General features: G+C 44.2%; 1 protein-coding gene across 3 annotated transcripts; it reads right to left on the bottom strand.

Moving 5' to 3' along the window:
* Window positions 1-592: 592 nt before the first annotated feature.
* On the bottom strand, window positions 593-18,728 carry AGT (angiotensinogen). 3 transcript variants are annotated; one of them, XM_042878110.1, is made up of 5 exons: window positions 18,707-18,728; window positions 5,784-6,603; window positions 2,646-2,910; window positions 1,886-2,030; window positions 593-1,608 (listed from the first exon to the last, which is right to left on the bottom strand). In XM_042878110.1, the coding sequence occupies exons 2-5, from the start codon at window positions 6,598-6,600 to the stop codon at window positions 1,417-1,419; spliced, it is 1,419 nt and encodes a 472-aa protein (XP_042734044.1). In that variant the 5' UTR covers window positions 6,601-6,603; window positions 18,707-18,728; the 3' UTR covers window positions 593-1,416. The 3 variants fall into 3 exon arrangements, with proteins under 3 accessions (XP_042734044.1, XP_042734035.1, XP_042734027.1); XM_042878101.1 differs by lacking the exon at window positions 18,707-18,728 and adding an exon at window positions 11,529-11,621; XM_042878093.1 differs by lacking the exon at window positions 18,707-18,728 and adding an exon at window positions 8,506-8,670.
* Between the last annotated feature and the right edge of the window lie 2,694 nt (window positions 18,729-21,422).

Genomic DNA, 21,422 nt, shown 5'->3' with positions numbered 1-21,422 from the left:
ATATTGCAAGCGCAGTATTTATATGTTAAAGCATCAGGAATACATACAGAATAATTAGATAAATGCATGGATATTATAGCATTTGAAATCCTAGTATTCACAAGAGTGAGTTGTGTTATTAGTAGTCTTTTTTATTAAGTAGAAGAATCCACTGTGTATCTGTAGCACCGATAGCTAGCTGCTGACATGAGTGGTTTTGGGCAAGATAGAAATCTGTACCGCTGTGGATGACAGTGAGATACTGCTCTCTGCGGAATACATCTGGTATCGTACTGCAGAGGGGTTTGCAGTTACTGTCTGAATGCCATCAGCTCCAAAGGCAAATCTAAAAATGTGAGGTGGAAGTCTTGTGTGCCAATAAAATCAAAGGGAAAAGCTCTTGCAGGCTTTTGCAGTACCAAGATTTCACTCCCAGTTTCTCCCTTTCTCATTCAGGATTCAAGTCTTAATAATCTGTTGTTCCAGTTTAATGTTCCCAAGTTCTGCGACTGCTGAAATTTGGACTGTTAAAACCATTTTATTAACACATAGCAGCACACCCACCATTAGTATAGACTACTGCCACTAATACTATAATGTTCTTTTTTTCCCACCCCCCTCAGAAAATATAGTTTGGATGTGTTAAGGCTTACAGATCTACTCTAACCAGTAATGTTCTTTTTTTCACCATAAGACCGTAATAAATGCATCCCATATCAGTAAACATTCTAAGTAGTGAAATTAATGAAATTGTATTGGAATAGTAAGTGGGCCTCTTTTTTCTTTTTTTCTAAATAATCAGAGAAACTGCTGTCAAGCTATGAGAATTCATCTGCAGCACTTCATTAATGCTACCAGCCCTATTTTTAGTTTTTCCACAGAGTTGAGAAATAAATGTGTCCATCGAGGCTGCAGAAAGAAGAAACTTCCTACAACTGTGTTTTTGCTTGCAAGGCAAAAATCTTGCCTCAGTGGTACAAGTAAAGCCTTCCCATGCTGTTGGCAGCATTTTAAAGGCAAATACTGCTGATCAAGCTAGAAATCCCTGTGGATAATTTGAAAAATTGGAGAGATGTCTTGCAAAACTGATCCTTTTTCCTACCTTGCTGTAGTAAATGGCATTTGCACTTATAAAGTAACAGTGTAAGTTGACTTGCTGATTACTGTTTTATCCCCACTGCCTTGAAAAATGGTGGAGCAGAGGAAGACAAGAGGGGGAGAAGGAAAGAAGGGAACTGGGTGGTTTGCATGAAACAAATAAAAGATGGGATGTTGTAATTTTTTTTAGCTTTTAAAAAGCTGTATTTCAAACCTTTTCCCCTTGACCTACAAGTAGGGTAGAGCACTCAATATGATCATAAAAACAGCTTATTAGTACAAAAAGGTGATGGGAAGCGTGCATCCTTTTTCTTCTCCCCTCTTCCTTGCTGCTTGCATTTAAACCTCCTGCAGGGGGTTTGTTACTCTACCAAGGAAAAGCATTGCCCTTGACTTTGCTTCAAAAACTGCTAAAAGAAACGGTTTGTTCAGCATTACTTCCTGTGGCACTGAATCTTTTTCCTGTGCTGTGGTGTCTTCTGGTTGATGTGTTCCATCGCTGCTCAGTTTGAAAAAGGCTTTGTTCATTATCTGTAATGCAAAGGGTGAGCCATCAGGATATGATAAGAATTTAAGTAAATAAAAAAAGCACATGCAATAATCAGTAACTTGGATCACCTGTAACCACCAGGCTCACGGATGTTAAATAAGCCATTGAAATATTTATTCCATAACGAGAAAAAAGCTTGGGTTGACAGTTGGACTGGATAATTTTAGTGATCTTTCCCAACCTTAATAATTCTATGATTCTGAAGTTATACAGCTACAGGAGGCATATTTTGTTGAACACCAGTGATGTGTACTGTACCTTTCCAACCGTGAAGTGGGTGTTGCTTATTTTACTGAGATCTGCCTCCTTCCCCAACAGCGCAGGCAGCTTCATATCTGCAAGAAATTCTTGTAGATCACAGCTGTCTTCTATTCTTAACTCAGGCAAAGTTAATTTAATTTTTCTGGAGGGGAAAAAAAAAGTAAAAAAAAAAAAAAAAAAAAAAAAAGATGAGTGTATCCTGTAGTATCAGAGCAGAGTGTATGGGTAGTTTTTGGGCAGCTGTTGAGTCAGGACCTGAACCACTGATAGAGCACCTGAAGGATGGACCTGGTCAGCCCTGGAAGCACAGGTGAAGGCACTTCAGCTGTGTGACCAGAAGGTGTGGAACCTGGCTGCACCTCTGTTAGGCCTCATTTAAGGGCTTCCCCCACAGGGGAAGGATCTCTGGTTGGGGATCCCTTGGTGAAACTTTCTCCTGTGAACCTTGGAATCTTCTGATACGGGTCAGCAATCTTCTTCCCTTCCTTTATAGCACCTTTCTATTGTGCCTGTCCTTCTGTCATCACGTATCTGTTGTAACGCATTTCACATTGTATAGATCTGTCAGTTGCCACACAGTGGAAGTTTTTCCTACTAATAATGTGGCATCCCTGGGTTTCTGTGCACCTCTGCATTAAACGCTACATTCTCAGTGACAGGATCCAAACCTTGCTGTAGAGCAGGAAGTAGGCAGAGCTGCACTGCACACCCTCACCCATTCATTCTTACAGGAAATCATATGGTGTCCAAAATGTACCTTGGGGACAGATTTTCAAGCCAGGCTGATGACTGCAAGGGAAGCTCAGCCTCTACTTTGTCCAGGTCATTGCCATTGATGGGCTGCAGCAGCACCAGCAGAACGTTCTTGCCAACAGGGACTTCTGTTGCAGAAAAGGTCTCACTGGTGTCGGTCATGTACTTGAACGTCCCAGTTACTGACAGCATGGGGACTGAGATTGCCCTGTTTGAATCAACCCAGAACTCCTGAGGCTCTTTCATCCGAGAGGCTTTCTTAGCATTCACTAAAAAAACAAACAAACAAAAAAACATCAAAAGATTTTAAATTGATTCTCCTTTTTCATTCTCCCCTCTGCCCCTTAACTGGGGGCTATGTTTGTTTATAACACACTGTCTCTGGCAAGGATTGCACATGCACAATTGCATTTAGCTACTGTAAGCTTGTGTAACCTACCTTAATATGCCTTTTGGTAGCATCAGGTAGAGGCTGGGACAGACTCACAGCACAGGTTCTGAAATGCTATCAAGACTGATCAAAACTGCTGTGTTTACACCACTTTTTGTAACCAGAAAGGGCTACAAAGCTGGCTGAAATTTCCGCCTGCTCAGTTGTTTACTCCCTCCCAAGCTGCTAAGCAGTTCTTGAATGGCTTATAGTGAGATGCAGAAGACATGGATTCCTTCTACATCCCCCATGCAGCTGTGATGACTGTGCACAACAGCTGCATATTTTGAACCCATCTGCCAGGGCAGCTCTCATGCAGTGCCCTCTCACAGCTGAGGCAGCCAGGAAGGCAGATGCAAGGCAGGCAAGGCACTGGCACAGCTGCTCAGAGAAGCTGTGGGTGCCCCATCCCTGGAGGCTCTCAGCCAGGTTGGATAGAGCCCTGGGCAGCCTGAGCTGGTGGGTGGCAGCCCTGCCCATGGCAGGGGGCTGAAACTGGGAAGGCTTTAGGCTCTGTTCCAAACTAAGCCATTCTATGAACACAATAAAATAACAGAAGAGAGTTGCTCACTGTTTTTTTTTCCACATCTCAGGAGAAAGAGAAAGCACCTGAAAGCAGTAACGAGCCACTTTCACAGCATCTGTAACCTTGCCAAACTTAGGCCCAGGAGAGCAGAAGCCAAGAACAGAATTAAAAGAGAAATGAATAGAACTGAAATTTCAGGTTAAATGCATTAAATTGGGATAGTAACTGATTTTTAAAAAACCTAACCTGGTCTTGAGGAGAGGAAAATAAAGTGATGTTCAACTCTTTGTGAGGCAGCAAGCAATCAGTAGGCTGCCTACTGGTGTTTCTCACTCCTTTCCCCGAAGCAGCACTGCCCTCTGGCAAGGGTGAATGCCTGGGGGCATAGACCTTGGATTAGCTCCAGGCAGTTTCTGCATTCCCATTAAATGAAAGGAGCTTCCAGAAAGGCTTAACAAAACGTGCCAGGAAGCTGATTGCTTCTGGAGCATTTAATATGACTTTAGATGCAGAAAGTCTGCCCTCCGAAGCAAGGATGCTGCTTGGGAATATCACCTTTTCGTTGCACGCTGTTTTGCTAAATGCCAGTGGGTTTAAAATCATGTATGCAACTGCAGTGTCTTCACTCACTGGTTGGTAATTATTTTGCAACCTCAAAAAAAAAAAAAAAAAAAAAAAAAAAAGTTGAATCAGTAAGATTTGCACTTAATGTTCCCTGCTGGATTCTGAATAGCAGTTCCTGCTCAGCAGTAAGTCTATGAATGTGAAAACAACTGTGAGAAGTGAGCAGCACTTGAGACTATTTGAGGAAATTTAGCCTTCAGATTTCTGCCACGTCATTCTATCAATCCTTTGGCTCTTGGAAGCATTTCATAAACCTCTATAATATGTGTCAGAGCAAAATATTGGGGTTTTTTTTTTTTTCTTCCTGCAGCTACAAGGCAGAACATGGAACAAGACAGCATAAGCTGTCATGGTTGTCCCTCCGTAGCCAAATGGCCAAGCCAATGCTGCCATCCATTTCCCACATTTATTAATAAAGAGTTACTTATCTAATTATTTCATCCTTGAGCCAATATTCTCCAGCCCACAGGTGGAGAATGCAGCATCTCAAGTGCATTGTTTTGAAAGAGGAGGCAGAACAGCTGACCTAGTGCCGTTCAGAGCTTCAAAAATGTGTTGCTAAGCAAATAAAATTACAAGTTTCCTATATAGAAGAAGAAAAGTTTCTCTGTTAAAAGAAAATTCTGCTCTTGTGACTGTGTCCTAGTCTTCAATACAAAAATTATTTTTGTAGTGCTATCTCTATGGTAGACCTCACATAGACTAAAAGGTGATGGTCTGTCACACCTCTTCTGCAGAATTTGGAATCAGTTAATGAGCATTACAGAGCATCCTCTGACAGCACTCATGAAAGGCAAAGGAAATCTGAAATCAAGTTTGCAGTTGAGAAGATAAAGGTACAAAAGCGTTTTATGAACACCAGAGCTCCAGTGCTAGCAGTAGAAGCCCACTTAGAAACTTATGATTCACTGCAAATTTTCTGAAATACGGTCACCGGTACACAGACTGCCCAAAAATTTGCGATCTCTGATATTGCATTCAGGCATTAGGATGCTGAAAACCAACTACACTCTTAGATGCAAAACAGAGGGAGTTCTGGCACATCAGCAATGGAATAACACCACATAATTATGAGATTGCCCTATTTCTAGTTTTTGGATATTCTCCCAGCTTCCTTAACTGGTGGCTTACTTTCTGACCTTGATATTTCCTTTAGCCTGTGGAAAGGTATTGCTTTTGTTTGCTTTAAACCTATTTTCCAGATGACTTTTGCCCAAAGCCCCTCAGGACATTTAGATACTTGTTTGTAAGAAATCATGCATAGCACTCTATTATTCACCTTCCCAAGCCCTTCTTCACCTTAGCTGCCTGGTCTAGGAAAAGTCTCCTGATGCCACCCCCTCCACTTCTCCATTGCCCTGGCTATCTTGAGGCTGGCTGAAAGAAGGCAGCATGTGGGCAGAACCCCAGGAACAGGACACTGCATGGAGCAGTGCTCAAGGTTCCCATGCGAGTGAGCTCTTCTCTCTCACCTCTTGGCCCTGTTTCTACCCTGGGAAGCACAGTAGCTAACCTTTCTTCCACCCAGCCTGCCTCAACATAAGTACTTGCCTCCCTCTCACCTGCCATGCGAACATCCACTGCGAACACCAAGTCAGTAGTTGGGTCGAGGTCTGTCAGTATGTGCTTGCTTTGGCCATTGCTTTTGGCCTCCACAAAGGCATTTATTTGTTTTGTTGCCTCACTTGGGTTTGTAAAGTCCACAGCTCGTGTGTAAAAAGCATCAGCAGAGCGGAGCAAGTTATGCACAAACTGTTGAGATAAGGGTATGCCAGGGGCAGAGAAGAGGCAGAACATCTTGGAAAAGAGCAGATCCTCATCCTGGGTTTTGACAAGGTTTTCGATAGTCCTCAGGCTTGCAAGGAGCTTGTGCCCATCCACCCTGGAGGTGCAATCGAAGTCTCCAGAGGGGGGAACAAATCCCAGCAAACCCTGCAAATCAGCAGCTGTCTGATTGGATGCACCCAAGTAGAAAGACGCCAAGGAGCCATAGAGACTGGTAGGGGACAACAGGACATTTTGGCCCTGCCGTGCTTCCCTCTGCAAACTGTAAAATCGCATGCCGAGGACATGCACAAAGTCCTTCAGGTAGATCAGTTTCTGCCTTCCACGGACACTTAGGCTAGGGGAATCTACCCTGACTTCATTCTTCACATCCTCTTCATAGGCAGGCGTAGTTTGGGATTCAATGGAGGCAGGCACAAATGTTTTCTTTCCTTCCTGGGCCAAGTGTTCCAGCTCCTCACAGGCACTCTCATTGATAGCATTCAAACTGAAAGGGTGGACGTAGACCCGATCGCAACCCACTGCAGTGAAGCACAGGAGCAAACAGAGAAGGTCTGCTGCCAGCTTCATGTTGAAAAACCACTTCCACGGCATTTGCTGAAAGAAAAAGCAGGGAGGAAAGACTGATCAGCCTGTTATAAATACTGTTTCCTTTATGGTGAGGTGCTCGCACTTCATGTGTTACAAAGGCAGGAAGCAGTGTCTAGTGCTACCTGCACTGTTTGCTCAACAAAAAGGCCAGGGTGGAGTGACCACCAGATTCAGTGGCTGCAGATGGGAAAACGCTAAATGTGGATCTGACTACATTACCCACTGTCACAACCTGAAGACTGTGCACTGGAAGAAACAGGGCTGCAGTTTCAATGAGCTAGGCTTGCAAACTAGGCTGCTAGTTCTTTCAAAACATTATAACAATGCAGCTATGTTGCTCCTGGGACCTAGTCAAAGATCTGTCTGCATACTGCTGCACTAAATCTTGCTGACATGAGGACAAGCTAAGCTATTTGCCTGCTGTTACAGGGGAAGTGGGTTTGAAAACCAGTTCTCTTAAGGTCCCACCACTGAGCTCTCCTGGTCTGTATGTCAAGTCAGTGTAGTGCATAGCACTAACAAAGCACTTCATATTTCCACAGCCTAGTGCAAACATTCATTCTAGCTTCTAGACAAACTGCCTCAAGGCTCTCTTACACAAGTGTGTTGCCGCTGAAACCAAGTATTTATCTTCATAGCACTTTTGTCACTTAAAAACAGGATTAAGAAAGATAAACTCAGTTTTTCTCTATTGCACAAGTAATCCTTTTCTCCAGTAAAAGTTTTCCTGCCACTCTTGTTTTTCCTGACTAGAAATGGAGACTTCTCCTGAACATGGACATTACCAGTGTTTTAGCACAAGGGATCAGCTGCATATAGGTTACAAGAAAGGCACAACATGTATGCGTGCACATACATATCCATATACACTTGTATACATAAACACACTGACAACTTCTCTGTATTTATAATTCTCACTTCTCCTGTATCTTTTTTTTTTTTTTAATAACTAATAACTCTGCTGCACCTTCCTTGGGTTTGTAGTCTACAACTTCAGATTCACATAGTTGAAATCCAAATGTGTAAGACATTACTCTTCTGTGAGAGTAATGCTTATTATAGGCCATAATGCTATTATTCAGGGCTACATTTTTACACCACTAGTCATATCTTGTTTGTTTCAGCTCTTTTCACCTTCTTATTGCCCTTTCCAGTCTCTGCAGAGTTTGTTGAACAAGCAAAACGCTAACCAAGCTCTGATCTCCACCTTCTTCCTCCAGTTTTTGAGTGGTGCCAGTCTCCAACTAGTGCCAGCCTGGTAGCTTGACACTTTTAGGAAGACGCAGTGCAATGTCTGTCTCACTAACGCTTTAATTTACATAGAGTGGAAGCGCTATGGATTGAATCCAGCCATTCGAGAGCTGACACCCCACCTGATTTACAAGGTATAACAATATTCATTTTGCTCAGGGACCTCCAGGTGTTTCATGCCTAATAATGCTCGGGTCTGCAGTATCACCACCCTCTTGCAAATGTAAAACCTGAGAGGAATAGACACTTGGTAATTAGACAGACACCTCACTAGGTACGTGCCTGTTAACATGCATTCACATTCCCAGGCTGTAGGCACGTCTAACAGGTTGGCTTACAAAAGGAATTTCTGCTGTTGTAGTTAATCCCATCCCATCTTCTAAATCAGCACATCGGCAGCAGTAGCTGGTGCTGCTGTTCCCTCCACTCTCTGCCTTCATCCTCACAGCAGCTGGTGCTGGCAGATTGCTTCCCCCAGAGCCACCACACCAACTCTCACAGGCAGAAACAGCAGGAGGGCAGTTCTCACTGCTGCCACTTAAACAACCTGATCTGTGCAAAGCAAACATGCTGTATTTCCCTAAGTAAATACACACAGAGCCTTTCAGAAAAGGAAGAAAACTTGAGCTGAACAACTGGCATTCAGAGCAAACCCACCATGTGTGCTTACTGTCCGTGCTGCTGTCCCCCACAGATGCCCTGTCCTCTGGGGCAGACTCCTTGTGGTTCCTTTTGAGCAGTGCATGGTGGCTGCAGGGGCATTTATGCCCTTCCCAATTTGGGGGCCTTCCCAAATGTCTCCAGTAGCATTGCACAAAGCTACCTCATGGGTGGGAAGGCTGAAGAAAGTTAAATCAGACCAGAAAGGACCCAATGAAACTCGAGTGCAATTTAACACTGGACGATGCGCAAAAAACCCTAGAGATCAATACACAACCTTTAACCCGACCCAGCTCATTTGTGTAGCCTGCTGTTACACATTGACTAAGATGGACATTGATGTTTTGTTATGCAGAAGAACTGATTATAGGACCTGAAAATAACTCTGCTCATTTTGTGCTAGACTCAAATAAATGCAGATTTCCTTGTGCCTGCAGTTTTTGCAGTCAGATCAGATATTTTTCTTCTTGGATAAGAATCTCTAACTTGTGGCTTGTCAGTGTGATTGTGACACATCAGCGAGTGGGATATTTCACTTTTTATCCTCTTAATCTATCCGTAACATCAACAGTTTATTCATTTTCCTTTTCAAAGCAAATGTGCTGGAAATAAGAGGATGAAAACTAGAAGGGATTAGGACACCAGATCCAGGTAACAGAATTCGCCTCTCCCAGTCTCAACTTCCAACAGTCCTATTTAGGAAAATAGAGAGGGATTCAGAGATCTTTCTGCTGCTTTGGAAGCAAACCTCCAGCTTTGGCCTAGAGTCATAGTATTGCTCAGGTTGGAAGAGACCTACTCCCCTGTATGGCCCCTCTTCCTCTTTAAGCAAGTAAGTGGTAAATTAAACTGGGGGTGACATAGATGGTCTCATTCAGCACCATCATTATAGTCAGCAATTTAAATCCTATGGCCTTAATGGGAATAGAACTGACAACATCCTAGGGTCTCAGTTTTAAAGAGCCAGTCAGGCCCAATTTGTGCTATAGAGTTCAGTCACACGAGGACTTCAAGAAGCAAGCCAAGAAAGACTGAACAAAGTTTTAGATGAGTTTGGGCTGTTGGAAGTGGTGAAACTGAAGGGTCTGTCAGTGACATCTGAGCCCTGATGGAGGGATGGAAAGTGTCCATCTCTGCAGCACTGCTTTTCATTTGAACAGTTTCACTACTTAAGCTGTAATGAGGCTTGAAAGCAGTCCTGAGCATAGCCACATATGGCATGCTGTCATGCAACAAGGCCTAAACAAACAGCTTGAAATATTTAACATGTTTTCTCCATCTGAATCTAAGGAGCGTCTGGCTGCAGAACAAGCCCTGTGCATCTGCACCATCTCCAAATGGCTATAAGATGCATGGAGCCCAGCCATACATCTAAGCAATGGGAGAAGCAGCTCTTGCATTAAGAATGCATTGTGTTCAGCTAAACGCTGAAGAGACAGAGCTGGGTCTCAGATTGCAATCTCCCTTTTTAGCCTTCCATTCCCCAGGGCCAGTGAAGGTGCATGTGTTACCAAAGCAGCCAGGCCTGTAGGAGGCATTGGGCCTAGCAGCATGTTCTGAGCACCATGCCCATGGACCACAGCCAGCCTGCTGCATCCTACTGAGCCAGGCCTGGGCACAGAGAAAATGCAAGCTCCATCTGAAGTTCTCAGTATCAAGAACACTGAAGTCTGGGCTGTTTCAGCAAAGGGCACCTTGTGCTCTGTAAAACTGAAAAGTATCCTTAATGAGGGTTGCTCAGTAATAAGCTGCCAGACTTACGTATTTATTGTGGATGTTATGTACTGGATGGGAAATCTAGCCCTTAGCTACTGTACTTTTTTTTTTTTTTTTTCTTAAGTCATTTTGCCTCACATGTGATACAGAAATGCTGTTGTAGCACCCAGAGGGAACAGCCTGGGTAATCCCAGCTTCCAGCTGCCCTGTAGGCTGTAACCACATCACATTGCAGCTCCTGCAGTGAATCACGCTCTCCTTTTGCTGTCTGTAGGCACAGTTCTCAACAGCATGGTGGGAACTGTGCCTTATGGTGGTAAAGACTTTGATTTCCGCCCATGTTTATGCCCCAGTGCAAAGCTCAGACACAAATCCCACCAAATTTGCCAGTCCCTTATGCTCATTCAATTAGCATTCCCCTACAATTATGCATCATTCAGTAGTGTATTTCTTAGATCTCTGACATTTACTTTTTCATTTTATACTAAAGAAGATACTCTAAGATTATAGAGAGTATGCATTGTCACAACTGGGAACATATTTTTTCCTAGTATGACTTAATTACAGGTTTTCATTTCACTTCTGAGCTCTTTTTAAGGTAGAGAGCACAAGCATTATCCCAATTACTATACGTGGACGCTTTTGTCAGGCTTAATTTTGTTGAGCTGCCATCATTTTAGGAATGATGCTGTGCTTGAAGAGCTAGACTTCAGCAGGATGACGGTCTCTATCACAGAATCACCAGGGTTGAAAAAGACCTCAAAGATTACCCAATTCAACTGTCCACAACTCACCAATATTCTCACTAAACTACATCCCTCAGTACAACACCTAAACATTTCTAGAACACCTTCAAGGATGGTAACCCCACCACCTTCCTAGGCAGCCTGTTCCAACACCTGACCACTCTGCCAGAGAAAAAGTATCCTGCCTGTCAGCTGTGATGACTCTTGTCCCTAAAGAGAACCATGGCAGAAGAATTGCACTGGGAAAAAAGTGGTTGAAAAACTTTCATACAATCATAAGGTTGGAAAAGACCGCTTAGGTCATCTCATCCAGCTGTCAAACCATCACCACCATGCCCACCCACTAAGCCACATCCCTAGGTGCCATACCTGCCTTTTCTTGAAAGCCTCCAAAGACAGCAATTCCACCAGTTCCCCAGGGCTTTCCAGCAGCTAGGGATTCAAGAACATAGAAGCAAGATCCCTCCTAAAATCATTGCCTGTACAAAGAAAGCCCTGATTTTCTGTTGCAACTCTCATCTTTCAATACCCACAATAAAGGTATAAAGAAGCACAAACCTCTCAAGCTTGCTGTTCAACGAAGAAGTTCCTGCCCTTCTTTTGCTTCACTCCTCCTGATCTCTGGAGGGGGTCTTGGAACTCCCTTTTGTACTCACCCTTACATAAGCAAGCCCAAGCTTCTCATCCCTCCCCTTGCCCTACTTTTATTAAAAAAAGAAAAAAAAAAAAAAAGACCTGCCTCTGTTTTTCCTGTTTGTTATTCATGGTCACAGCTGCCTTCTCCAGAAAGGAAGCAGAGAGTGGCTGAGAATCTGCTCCTGCTGATACTGCAGTCACTGCTCTGATTGCAGCCTTCCTCATCTCCTTTGTTCCATTAAAAAGAAATCCCTTTACCAGCCTTTCTCTTCTGAAGTGCAAATAGGGGATAGCTTTATTGCCCAAGAAAACTTCTGGGGTGTGTTCCTGCCACTTCTTACTTATGTAAAAACTGCCAGATATGGTTCAGAATTTTTAACCCCAGTAGAGTAATGTTGATCTTGTAGCCAGAAGTGAGTAATTAGGTCTTCAGTAGGAAAAAAATATTTTTGCCCAACACCAAACTTCAATTGATCAGCAAGCCAGCAATTCTTTTGCTGAAGAACACCTTGTTCTGCTGAAGCACCCATTGATCCAAGTTCTGGGAAGGGCCGTATAAAATTCAGCACTTTGTGCAGAAATAGTAGTAAATATTTTACTTTTTTTTTTCCCCCCCTTTGTTTTCCAGTCTTCCATAATTCACTCTGAGACCTGAACTCAAAGGGGCCAGACATACTACTAGGACAGCATCCCAATAGTCACCTGTGAAGTTCAGATGGGATTTATGGAGAAAGAATTTACTCCAGAGAGAGGATAAGGAATGATGTGCTCAGACTCAGCCCAAAGGCAGTGCTAAGAACATCAATACAAGCTCTTCATAGGCTGAGTTGACACTTCTGGCCTGCATTGATTATGAATTCACATAGGATTAACTCAGAGTGTATGATACGTGACTATGTGCACATGGTACTAAATTGTAGAGTATCTTTCTTTAAGACTGATTTACCTTGAATAGAAAGCAGGACCAAAAGAGTTTATCTGTACAACTTGTGGACTTTGGTTGGCAATCACAAATCTCTATTCACCATCAACATTCACAACTCTTCTCTCCCTTTTGTTTTGAAAAAGGAACATCACATCAGGTCTGGACAAGGAGGGGACAAGCTACAAAAATGACAGGAAAGAGAAAGAGGAAGCCTGTGTGGGAGAACTTGCCAAGAAGTGGACAGGAAATATTGCTTTAAGGATAGGTGTAGTGATTGCTGTGAGATGGCAGGCATGCTGGAAGGAAGAGATTTTGTGAAACCCCCAGTATAATCTTTGTAGAGCAACCAAGTGCCTGGGGAGAACATGGCATTTTGGTTTGGAAGAATAACCACTGGGATTGGAAGAGAAAATGCAAAATGATGAAGTCACACACCAAATGTTGGCTCCATTTTGCCATAATTAGCAAGTTCTCAGTAAAATTACAGGCAGAAAATGTAAAAGAAAGGAAGTGTCCTGCTTCATACACAAACTGAAGAAGACACAGCCACAGGACACTGTAGAAACTGAAAGTGTTTAAATGAAGCAAAATTTTGCACGAAATCACTAAGGGCACAGTCATCAGAAGATGCAGAACATGATAGTTCAGGTGCTAACTCAGGAGATGCCACACAATAAGCAGTCACGAGTTTTAGATCCATGTAGCACTTCACAGACTCCTCTCTAAGTGCCTGTCTACTGCCTATGATGGAAATAGAAATTTCTGAGCTAAGGTCAGCTTAACCTGGCTCATTCTGCAGAAATAGAAATACTATTTCAGTGTCACTGTGTCAGTGAACCATCACACCCAGCAAACCTGACCCCAGCTGGGCAGTGCTCCTTCGTACAGCACATTTAGGAGAACACTGTTGTCTTTTCAAAAAGAAAAAAAAAAAAACCACCAATAAGCCCAGGGAAACGTGAACAGTGTGCAAGAACAGTGTCTAGGCTCCTAGTATCAGTTAGCCACTTTAAGGGGATTTTTTCTTTTCTTGCTTAGTCAAAGCACTCATATTAACTACTGGCAGATTCACTGCCACGAGGTCTGAAATTTGATTCTCTATCTCCTGCCAGACTTTCAGGGTCTGTTCTCACTTCCACTGCACACAAAGTACTCATTGAATTTTCCCAGAGTAAATAAGTAGGGAGGAGTCAGGTAGTACAGACCTGCTGATAGGCCAGGCAGGTTTCTGCATGACAATAAATCAGCCTTCCCCCATTCTGTGACAACTATGGCAAGTTGCCATTTTTTGTTTGTTTTTCCTTATCTCTGATGGGGAAAGGCTGTGCAAAGTAATTTTTTTTTACTATTTTAATAACACTTTGATAAGGAAAAGCTTTGTATGTAATTTTTATTTTCCCATGTTCTCTCTGTACACCTGACTTCTGCCCTTGTTGGCAGGACACACTTCTGTGAAAGCAGCTGGTGAACATGAGGGATGTACTCAGCACTTGCCCAATTTTTTGTGTAAAGAGGATTGCAAAAATGCTTCTCAATAATAGCATTCAAAGTGCAGATGATGAAAGAGATTATCCTGCTGCTGATGCTGGTTCTCACAGTGAAGAGAAGCACAACTAAACCCAGGGACCATGTGAGCAAAGGTTAACCCTAATGCCAATTTTTCAGCATGAAAACTGAATCAGTGCCGTGCTCGACTTGGTTATAGAATCATAAAATCAGTGAAAGACCAGTAACATCACCTAGTCCAACCATCAACCCACCATGCCTACTACATCCCTCATGCCACATCTACACAGTTCTTCAACACTTCCAGGAACGGTGACGCAATGCACTTCCCTGGGCAGCCTGTGTCAGTGCCTCACCACTCTTTCTGAGTCCTAATATCCAATCCAAATCTCCTCTGGTACAACTTGAGGCCATTGCTTCTCATTCTACCAGTCAGACTGGGAGAAGAGACCAACCCCCCCAACCTTGCTACGACCTCATTTCAGATAAAGAGCAATAAAGCCTGTGAGTCTCCTCTTCTACAGACTAAATAACCCCAGTTCCTTCTGCTGCTCCCTGTAAGACTTGTTCTCCAGATCCCTCACAGCTTCACTGTCTATACCTGGGCACACGCATTGTGAGTGGGCAGCTGTGGGACTGACTCAAGTAGCTAAGGTCTCCCCAAAACGATGCATGGGGCACCATGTTCCCAAGGTGCTCTAGCAGTGGCACAAGCCCTGCTGCATGATGGAGGAGGCTGCTCCCAGCTCCCTGCAGCAGCACCACCACCACCTCTGCATCTCCTCTTCTCTTGCGGATGACCCTTCTGCTGGTGCACACCTATCTCCAAAGCTCACCTAACAATACAACACCTGCAAACATATTAACACCAGCAGGCACTGCTGCAGCTTATAACGACATTTGGTACGATACAGCTTCCGTTGGCAGGCTGTATATGTAGCAAGGCTACATATACAAGCTGCTGCAGTCGCACCAGCTCCCATTGAGCTGCTTGCATCCACAGTGGGGCTGCCTGGAGCCCAGAAGCTCGCAGGACAGCACAGCACAGGACACAGCAGAGCAGCAGCTCCGGCCGCCGGCCGCCTACCGCCGCTCCTTTCTCCTGAGCCGAAGCTGCCACCGTGTGGAGGACCCCGGTCACGCAGCGCTTGGAAACGTCATTAACCTTTCGCTTTGCCCAGCCAACAGCTCTGGAAGCAAGGGGGATGAAAGTTAAACGGAGGCCCACTGCTGTTTTCTTACAGGAAATAACGAAAGCTCGTGACTGAAGTTTCTGAGGATGCAGTAAGTGGCAAAAAGCAGTCAGAGAGCAGAGTTTCCTACTCCTTTGTTTTTACTGGATGGATCCTAAGCAAGCACTTAAATGTTTGCTGTGGTTTTGGGTTTATTTTACCTTGCCTTGTTGTTCCACCTTTTCAGTATTAACTGTAGAATAAGATTTCAGCTTACTGCCTGGGGGATGGAACTGAACGAATTCAGTGAATTCAGTCCAGGATGCTCTCAGTGAGAAAACAAGTAGGACTGCCTCTGGTCAGGGTGCTGGAACACACACTAATGGAAGCCTTTGTAAACCCTAAGCTCCCCAGAAGCCCAGTGGATGCTCTGACATCCATTTTCCCAATACAATCTGAGTTTCTGTGCGGCTTTCCTGTGATGAAAGGGTTGAGGAGGTGCAGCAGCTGGCTCCTCTCCTACACTGCCACTTGGTGTTTCACAGCTCAAAAGAAAAGAATAAAAATAAATAATCATAAAAGCACCCTTTTGTTCGTTAAACAACTCCTCTTTCAAAGTAGCGTATGAATGCAGCAGTGCTGGCTCGGCTCAAACAAAACCTGGACCTGCGGCTCAGATAGCTATGCCTGTTTGCCCTGGTAAAGTACTTAGAGAGCTGCCTGATACTGCAGCTGCCAGCACAGATAATGCTGTCATTACTCACCAAAGCATACAGAATGATGTCTTTTGTCTTTCATTCTGGGTGCACAAAGAGAGAAGTAGCAATGCTACTGCCAGGCTTGTGCAGGGAGGGCAGAGAAGGGGCCTGCGTGTAGCAGCAGGGGTCTGCCCTGGGTGTCACCCCTACTCAGGGTAATGACACAGCCCCAGGATACATCTGCTCTGTGTAAGCATCTCCTTGCCAGCAGTCAGGGATGGCAGAGCCGCAGGTGGTGTGAGCATGTCTGAGTATTAAGATCGCATCTGGGACAGACTCCTCTTCTGCTACTATTCAACACAGAAAGCAACTGCCTAGAGGTATCTAGCATCTCTCTGCTGGGCAAAATGGTGTAAGCATGTAATTTTGGTCTCCTCCTTTAGATAAGATTCTGATATCTTTCAGTCCCTCCAAGGGATTTTTTCTTAAAAAAACCAACAAACAAACATCAGACAGGATTTTCAAAGGGCAGTTATTAAAGCCCCTCCCCGTGATTTCCAGAACCCTTTTTTCTCATTGCTCTGAAGCATTTTTCCACTAGGCTGGCCATGACATTTAGTAGGGCAGTCTAGATCTCAGGCCTGGCTCTTGCAGTCCCAGCACAGCCCCTAAAACTCTGCATGACCTTCCTGACCTCCCCTTCCTTTACCTCTCTTCTGCCACTGGAAACAGAAGAGAAGGATGTTTTCCCTAGAGAACAGGCCAGAGAAAGCCTGTATTGCCTTACTGCTGAAAACTGAAGGAAAAGTCTTTAAAAACTAACCCCAAGCTGGGCTCAATTTCATCCAGTCTCAGTTTCAGTTGTAACATGCTCCCAGTTAGCAAAGATGTGTGCAGGAGCATGAGCAAACCCTGCCAGGCTGCAAGACACTGGGCAGAAGTCCACACTACAATGGGCCAAAGTAATGGAAAGTATAAGAAACTGTGGTTTCATGTGACTGTGGCTGTGACATTTGGATTCAAATCAATGCAAAGTTCAGAAGAGCACCAAGTAGTTTAAAATGAGACTAATCTCAGAGACAGAACAAAGATGTTTTGTATAACTTCATACAAACTCAGAGAAGGAAGCAAGGACAGAGAGCTGCTCAGTTTCACAGAGGCACCTCAATCTACATAGTAAATTCTACCCATAAATCAGTGCAAATATAGGGAGAGCTATAAAGAGACCCAGACAAACCAATCATGTTTCTCAAGCCCCTGGAGACAGCACAAAATGAAATCATCTGGCCTAAAAACAGCCCCTTATAGAAGGATAGAGCAATGGAAGGGCTTAGCAGCCAACAAGCTCTAGAGAACCTAGGATCAGTCAAGTCAGAGGATAAACCCTGAAACATTAAACTGACGACAGCACATGAGGTTTAATGACAACAAGGTTATGAAAGACTTAATCAGGTTGCTGAGTGACCAGGGTCCACCTGGTGTCGATGGAGAAGGAATTACATAAGCGTGACTAAGAAAAGCTCATACCAGATGTTTTAAAATGAGGGCTGAAATTCAGAGCTGTAGCACAAAGCCCAGCAAGAAGCTGGGCATAATTGTTTTCTATGTTGGGCTTTTTAGGTTCCATTTATGTCACCTTGACTAACAGCTGAAGAGAGAGGCGCTAAGAGTCTTCCTCATGTGAAAGGCAGTTAAGGCCACAGAAATCCAAATCAAACCTTATGCCTTCTCAATGAAAAGGCAACAAGTCAAGGAAATCTAATCTGACAGCATTAATGATGGAAGAGGAAACGCAGTCTCATCACTCAAAAGCTCTGGAGAACAGAAATAAAGGTATCACCTCTGCGGTAATAGAAAAAGTGAAATCCTACCTGTCCAAGCTCTCCTGGCTATGGGCTGGTGGTTCCCAGGAGCTGTGCTTCACACAGCCTTTGCCTAAAGGCTCCAATAGCAGCCTACACCTTTGGAGCCTGAATGATGGTCTGTGGGCAGCAGCTGTTGAACTAGTGCTCACATTCTCTGTACATTTTAGAGCCCTTGAATAGGGCTGAAGGTAACAGACAAAGCTCCATCCATTTTAAGGAATGGGTGTTTAGCCATGGTGTATAGAGGAAAAAAAAAAAAAAAAAAAAAAATTGACATTGCCAGCCTGTGCATCACATGAACTCTACACTGTTAACTTAACATCCTGCCCAGTCACATCTACAACAGCCTATTGGTTTTCCAGAGAAGGCCTACTGGGAGCTAATTGCGTGCACTCTGACATCTATCTCTCAGATGACCGTGCCTTCACAGCTATGCAGGCATTCACTCTGCAGGGCCAGGACAGACCTGCCCTATCACCCCTGCTGAGAGAGGGGGATGGAAATCTGCTGTGCACTGAGACAATGCAAGCATGGAGGAATTGCACAGGCCTGTCACAAGCCCTCCTCTTTACACTGCTTTAATATGACAGTACGTCCATTGTAACAGCTTGCCAAGTGAAAGCGTACAAAACCTGCTGTCACAGCCTCTCACTGTCTGCCTTCACCTCCTTTTCCAGTGTTAAAATCTACTCAGCTTTTTCTCAGAGGACAAGCATGACTAAGGATCAAAGCCTTTTTAAGTTAGTGGATCTAATACTGTCTGTCAGTACCCTGAGCTATAACAACATGTTTCTATTGTCTGTCTATAATACTATAATGTGATGGAAAGCAGCACAGTAACAGTGGAGCGTCACAATCCTAGGCTACAGCAAATGAGAACAAGCCCAGATGCAGCAGCCATAGATGCAGAAACAAGAGAAGAAAATCTGCTTACCTTTAGAAGATCTCCAGCACACAGAGAACTCCAGCAAGATACCCTCACTTGCACTGCTAATCCTTAAATGAGGTCTCGGAAGGGGTGCATCCTGACTCCACCTCTTCTGGTCATTCAGGTACATTGCATGCACCTGAGCTTCCCTGGGTTGGCCTTCCCACCAGGTGCTGAATCACTGGGTCCAGCTGCAAGTTAGCATTTCTGCTACACTATCCGTAGTGGAATACCACAAAAATAATTGCTACTTTTGGTATCCTTGCAGTTATCCGTGGCAAAGTGGCCAGGACAAATAGGTATAATTGCCTTTTTTTTTTTTTTTTTCTTGTATCAAAGTAATCTCTTCACATTAATCTCCCTGCCACATCCACCTTTCAAAAACACTTTTATAGCCTTTCTCTTTTATCTCCCCATTACCTCATATCTTATACATACAGCATTGTTCCAGCAGGGAACATATCTACACAGCTACAAGCGCAATGCAGAGTTTAATAGTCCCTACTATACATAAATCTAACACAGATAATTGCCCCGATGAATGAAGAGACCAGCCAATGTCATTCATGGAGAGAGATATTATCAATTTCTTTCATCCATTCTTTTCCTATTAGAAATCCACAATTTACTGCACTATTCTACCTGAAATAAGATGCAAATGTTTCACTTTCCCCCAGCCTATAACCACATCTGAGGGCTTGCGGACAGCACAAAGTGGTAATAATAACAAGAGTTATGTCAGGAGAAAAATGTACTTCTCTGCTTTAAAAGGAGACTTCATGTTAAAGACCAAAACTGCTTGAAGACCCTTTTCTTGTAAAACACTTCAGCATGGTAGATACAAAGTGATGTAGAAATCTGGGAACTGAAACATTCTGGGGAGCATTTTCTGCTCATTCGTCTCTTTCACAGAGTCATCATAGAATCATAGAATGGCCTGGGTTGAAAAGAACCCAGAGATCATTTAGTTTCAACCTCCCTGCTGTGGGCAGGGTTGCCAATCACTAGATCAGGCTGCCCAGATCCACATCCAGCCTGGCCCTGAATGCCTCCTGGGATGGGGCTTTCCGTCTGCCTTTCCCAGGCATCATCTCTTTAGGCCATTTTCAGGCAGACTTGAAGTAAGGCTGAGATCTCAGAGATATGACATTTCATGCAGCATCGTGACTTGAAGCTTCATGCTGGGGGGGATGGAGGGGAGGAGGTGGGAAGGGCTGTCCATACCCTCTGAGTGAGTTGCTGCAGTATGAAAACATCCCTTAAGATGCACCGAAGTATACACATAGGAGACAAACTGTATCAATTCCCCTTCAGCAGCAAGAGCATCCCTCAGAGCTCAGCACATTATAGCTGTGTCCGGGGTGCTGAGCATTTCCTTCTCCAGTCTTCATGTTAGTTTGACATATGAGAGTGACCCTAATCCACAGCATCTCTGTGAGGGCTAAAGAACATTCCCGTTTTAACCACTGTCTGAATATGGTACACTGGGTACATCACATCCGTAAGGCTCATGTTGGCATTCGTGCCCTTTGCCTATCTTAGACTTTTAGTTGAGATTCATCTCACTTGGTACACACATTTAATAGCTTCTGTAAGATAGGCCATGAGGCTTCACCTCTAGGCAGTCAAAAGACACGGTCATTTGCAGAGAGATCTTATGAATGAGGACACAATGAATCACTCACTGGAGGCACAGCTCTTCTGTGCTGACTGTAGAAAAAGCAGAGATGTGTAGTTTAGGATCTGCTCTGCACACCCAAAGTTTGATCAAATGACTGCCACATTTGGAGTACAAGACCTGGCCCTGCTCACACATTTGGACAGCATCTATATTCTTGGACAACTTGGTCTCAGGAGGGAGCCTGCAGACATCAACAGTGGGTACAATTATGGGGACTAAACATGGGAATATGCACTCTGAGAAAGCTTTGCTCACAGCACTGCTGTGAAAAATAGCAGAATGGAAAGGAATTAATTCTGTTTCACCTAATTGCTCTCCATAAATCATCTTTGACAGCAAGCTCTGACTGGTCCACCAAAGGGCCAATTAAAGAAAAGGGAGGCTGTGTAGCGTTTGTACTCAAGGCTGTGTTTTGTGTTACTGGAACTGTAATTTTTTCTGAGAGGGTGGCATCTCTTTCTTTTCAACGCATATAGGAGTATCCATGCCTGTTTGTCTCCGAAATCTTGCCATTATATCTTCAGATCATCCTCAGTACTGGCATCCTCTCTAGGGCAGTGTTTTGCTGTCTAATGTGAGATGTGATGTGGCTGGCAGCAAAAGCACAACAGGAGATGAACAAGGTTGTGAAACCCTGAACTCAGTGGCAGGTAAGCGTGTGTTTGGTTTTAAAATCCCGAGTTACAGAGGGCATGGAACTTCTTAAATGCACAGTCCAATAGGATCCCTCCCTTAGTTAAAATCTCCTGCTACCTGCCCAGCTCTGAGCTCTCTGCATCAAACCTCAAACACGGAACCAGCCCTTGCAGATCTCAGCCCTGGTGTCCTTGAACATGGTCAACACCTGGCCGCAGAGACAGCCCCACCATTGGGCATGCCAGGCTTTTCTCTGATGCGGGATGAAAAGGGCGAGCTTGCAGTGTCTGCTGAGGCTACACCCTCCTGCAGCTCCAGTTTCACTCCAGTGGCTCACTGCCACGAGGGCTTTCCTCAGGAGCTGCATACCTTGAAGTCAGCAGCCACCTCCTGCCTGTCCCCACA

Source organism: Lagopus leucura, unplaced genomic scaffold (assembly GCF_019238085.1).
Source record: "Lagopus leucura isolate 7727_CA_CO unplaced genomic scaffold, USGS_WTPT01 Super-Scaffold_73, whole genome shotgun sequence".
NCBI lineage: Eukaryota > Metazoa > Chordata > Aves > Galliformes > Phasianidae > Lagopus > Lagopus leucura.
The sequence above is the reverse complement of the archived record's forward strand: the minus strand, read 5'-3'. Positions and strand labels throughout refer to the sequence as shown.

What these genes read in the sequence shown, in the direction of transcription:
- AGT (XM_042878093.1), bottom strand. An exon ending in AGTGGATGTTCGCATGGCAG is followed by an intron (nt 2,911 to 5,783) that starts GTGAGAGGGAGG and finishes TTGTTTTTTTAG; the next exon opens with TGAATGCTAAGAAAGCCTCT. An exon ending in CCCACTTCACGGTTGGAAAG is followed by an intron (nt 1,609 to 1,885) that starts GTACAGTACACA and finishes TTTGCATTACAG; the next exon opens with ATAATGAACAAAGCCTTTTT.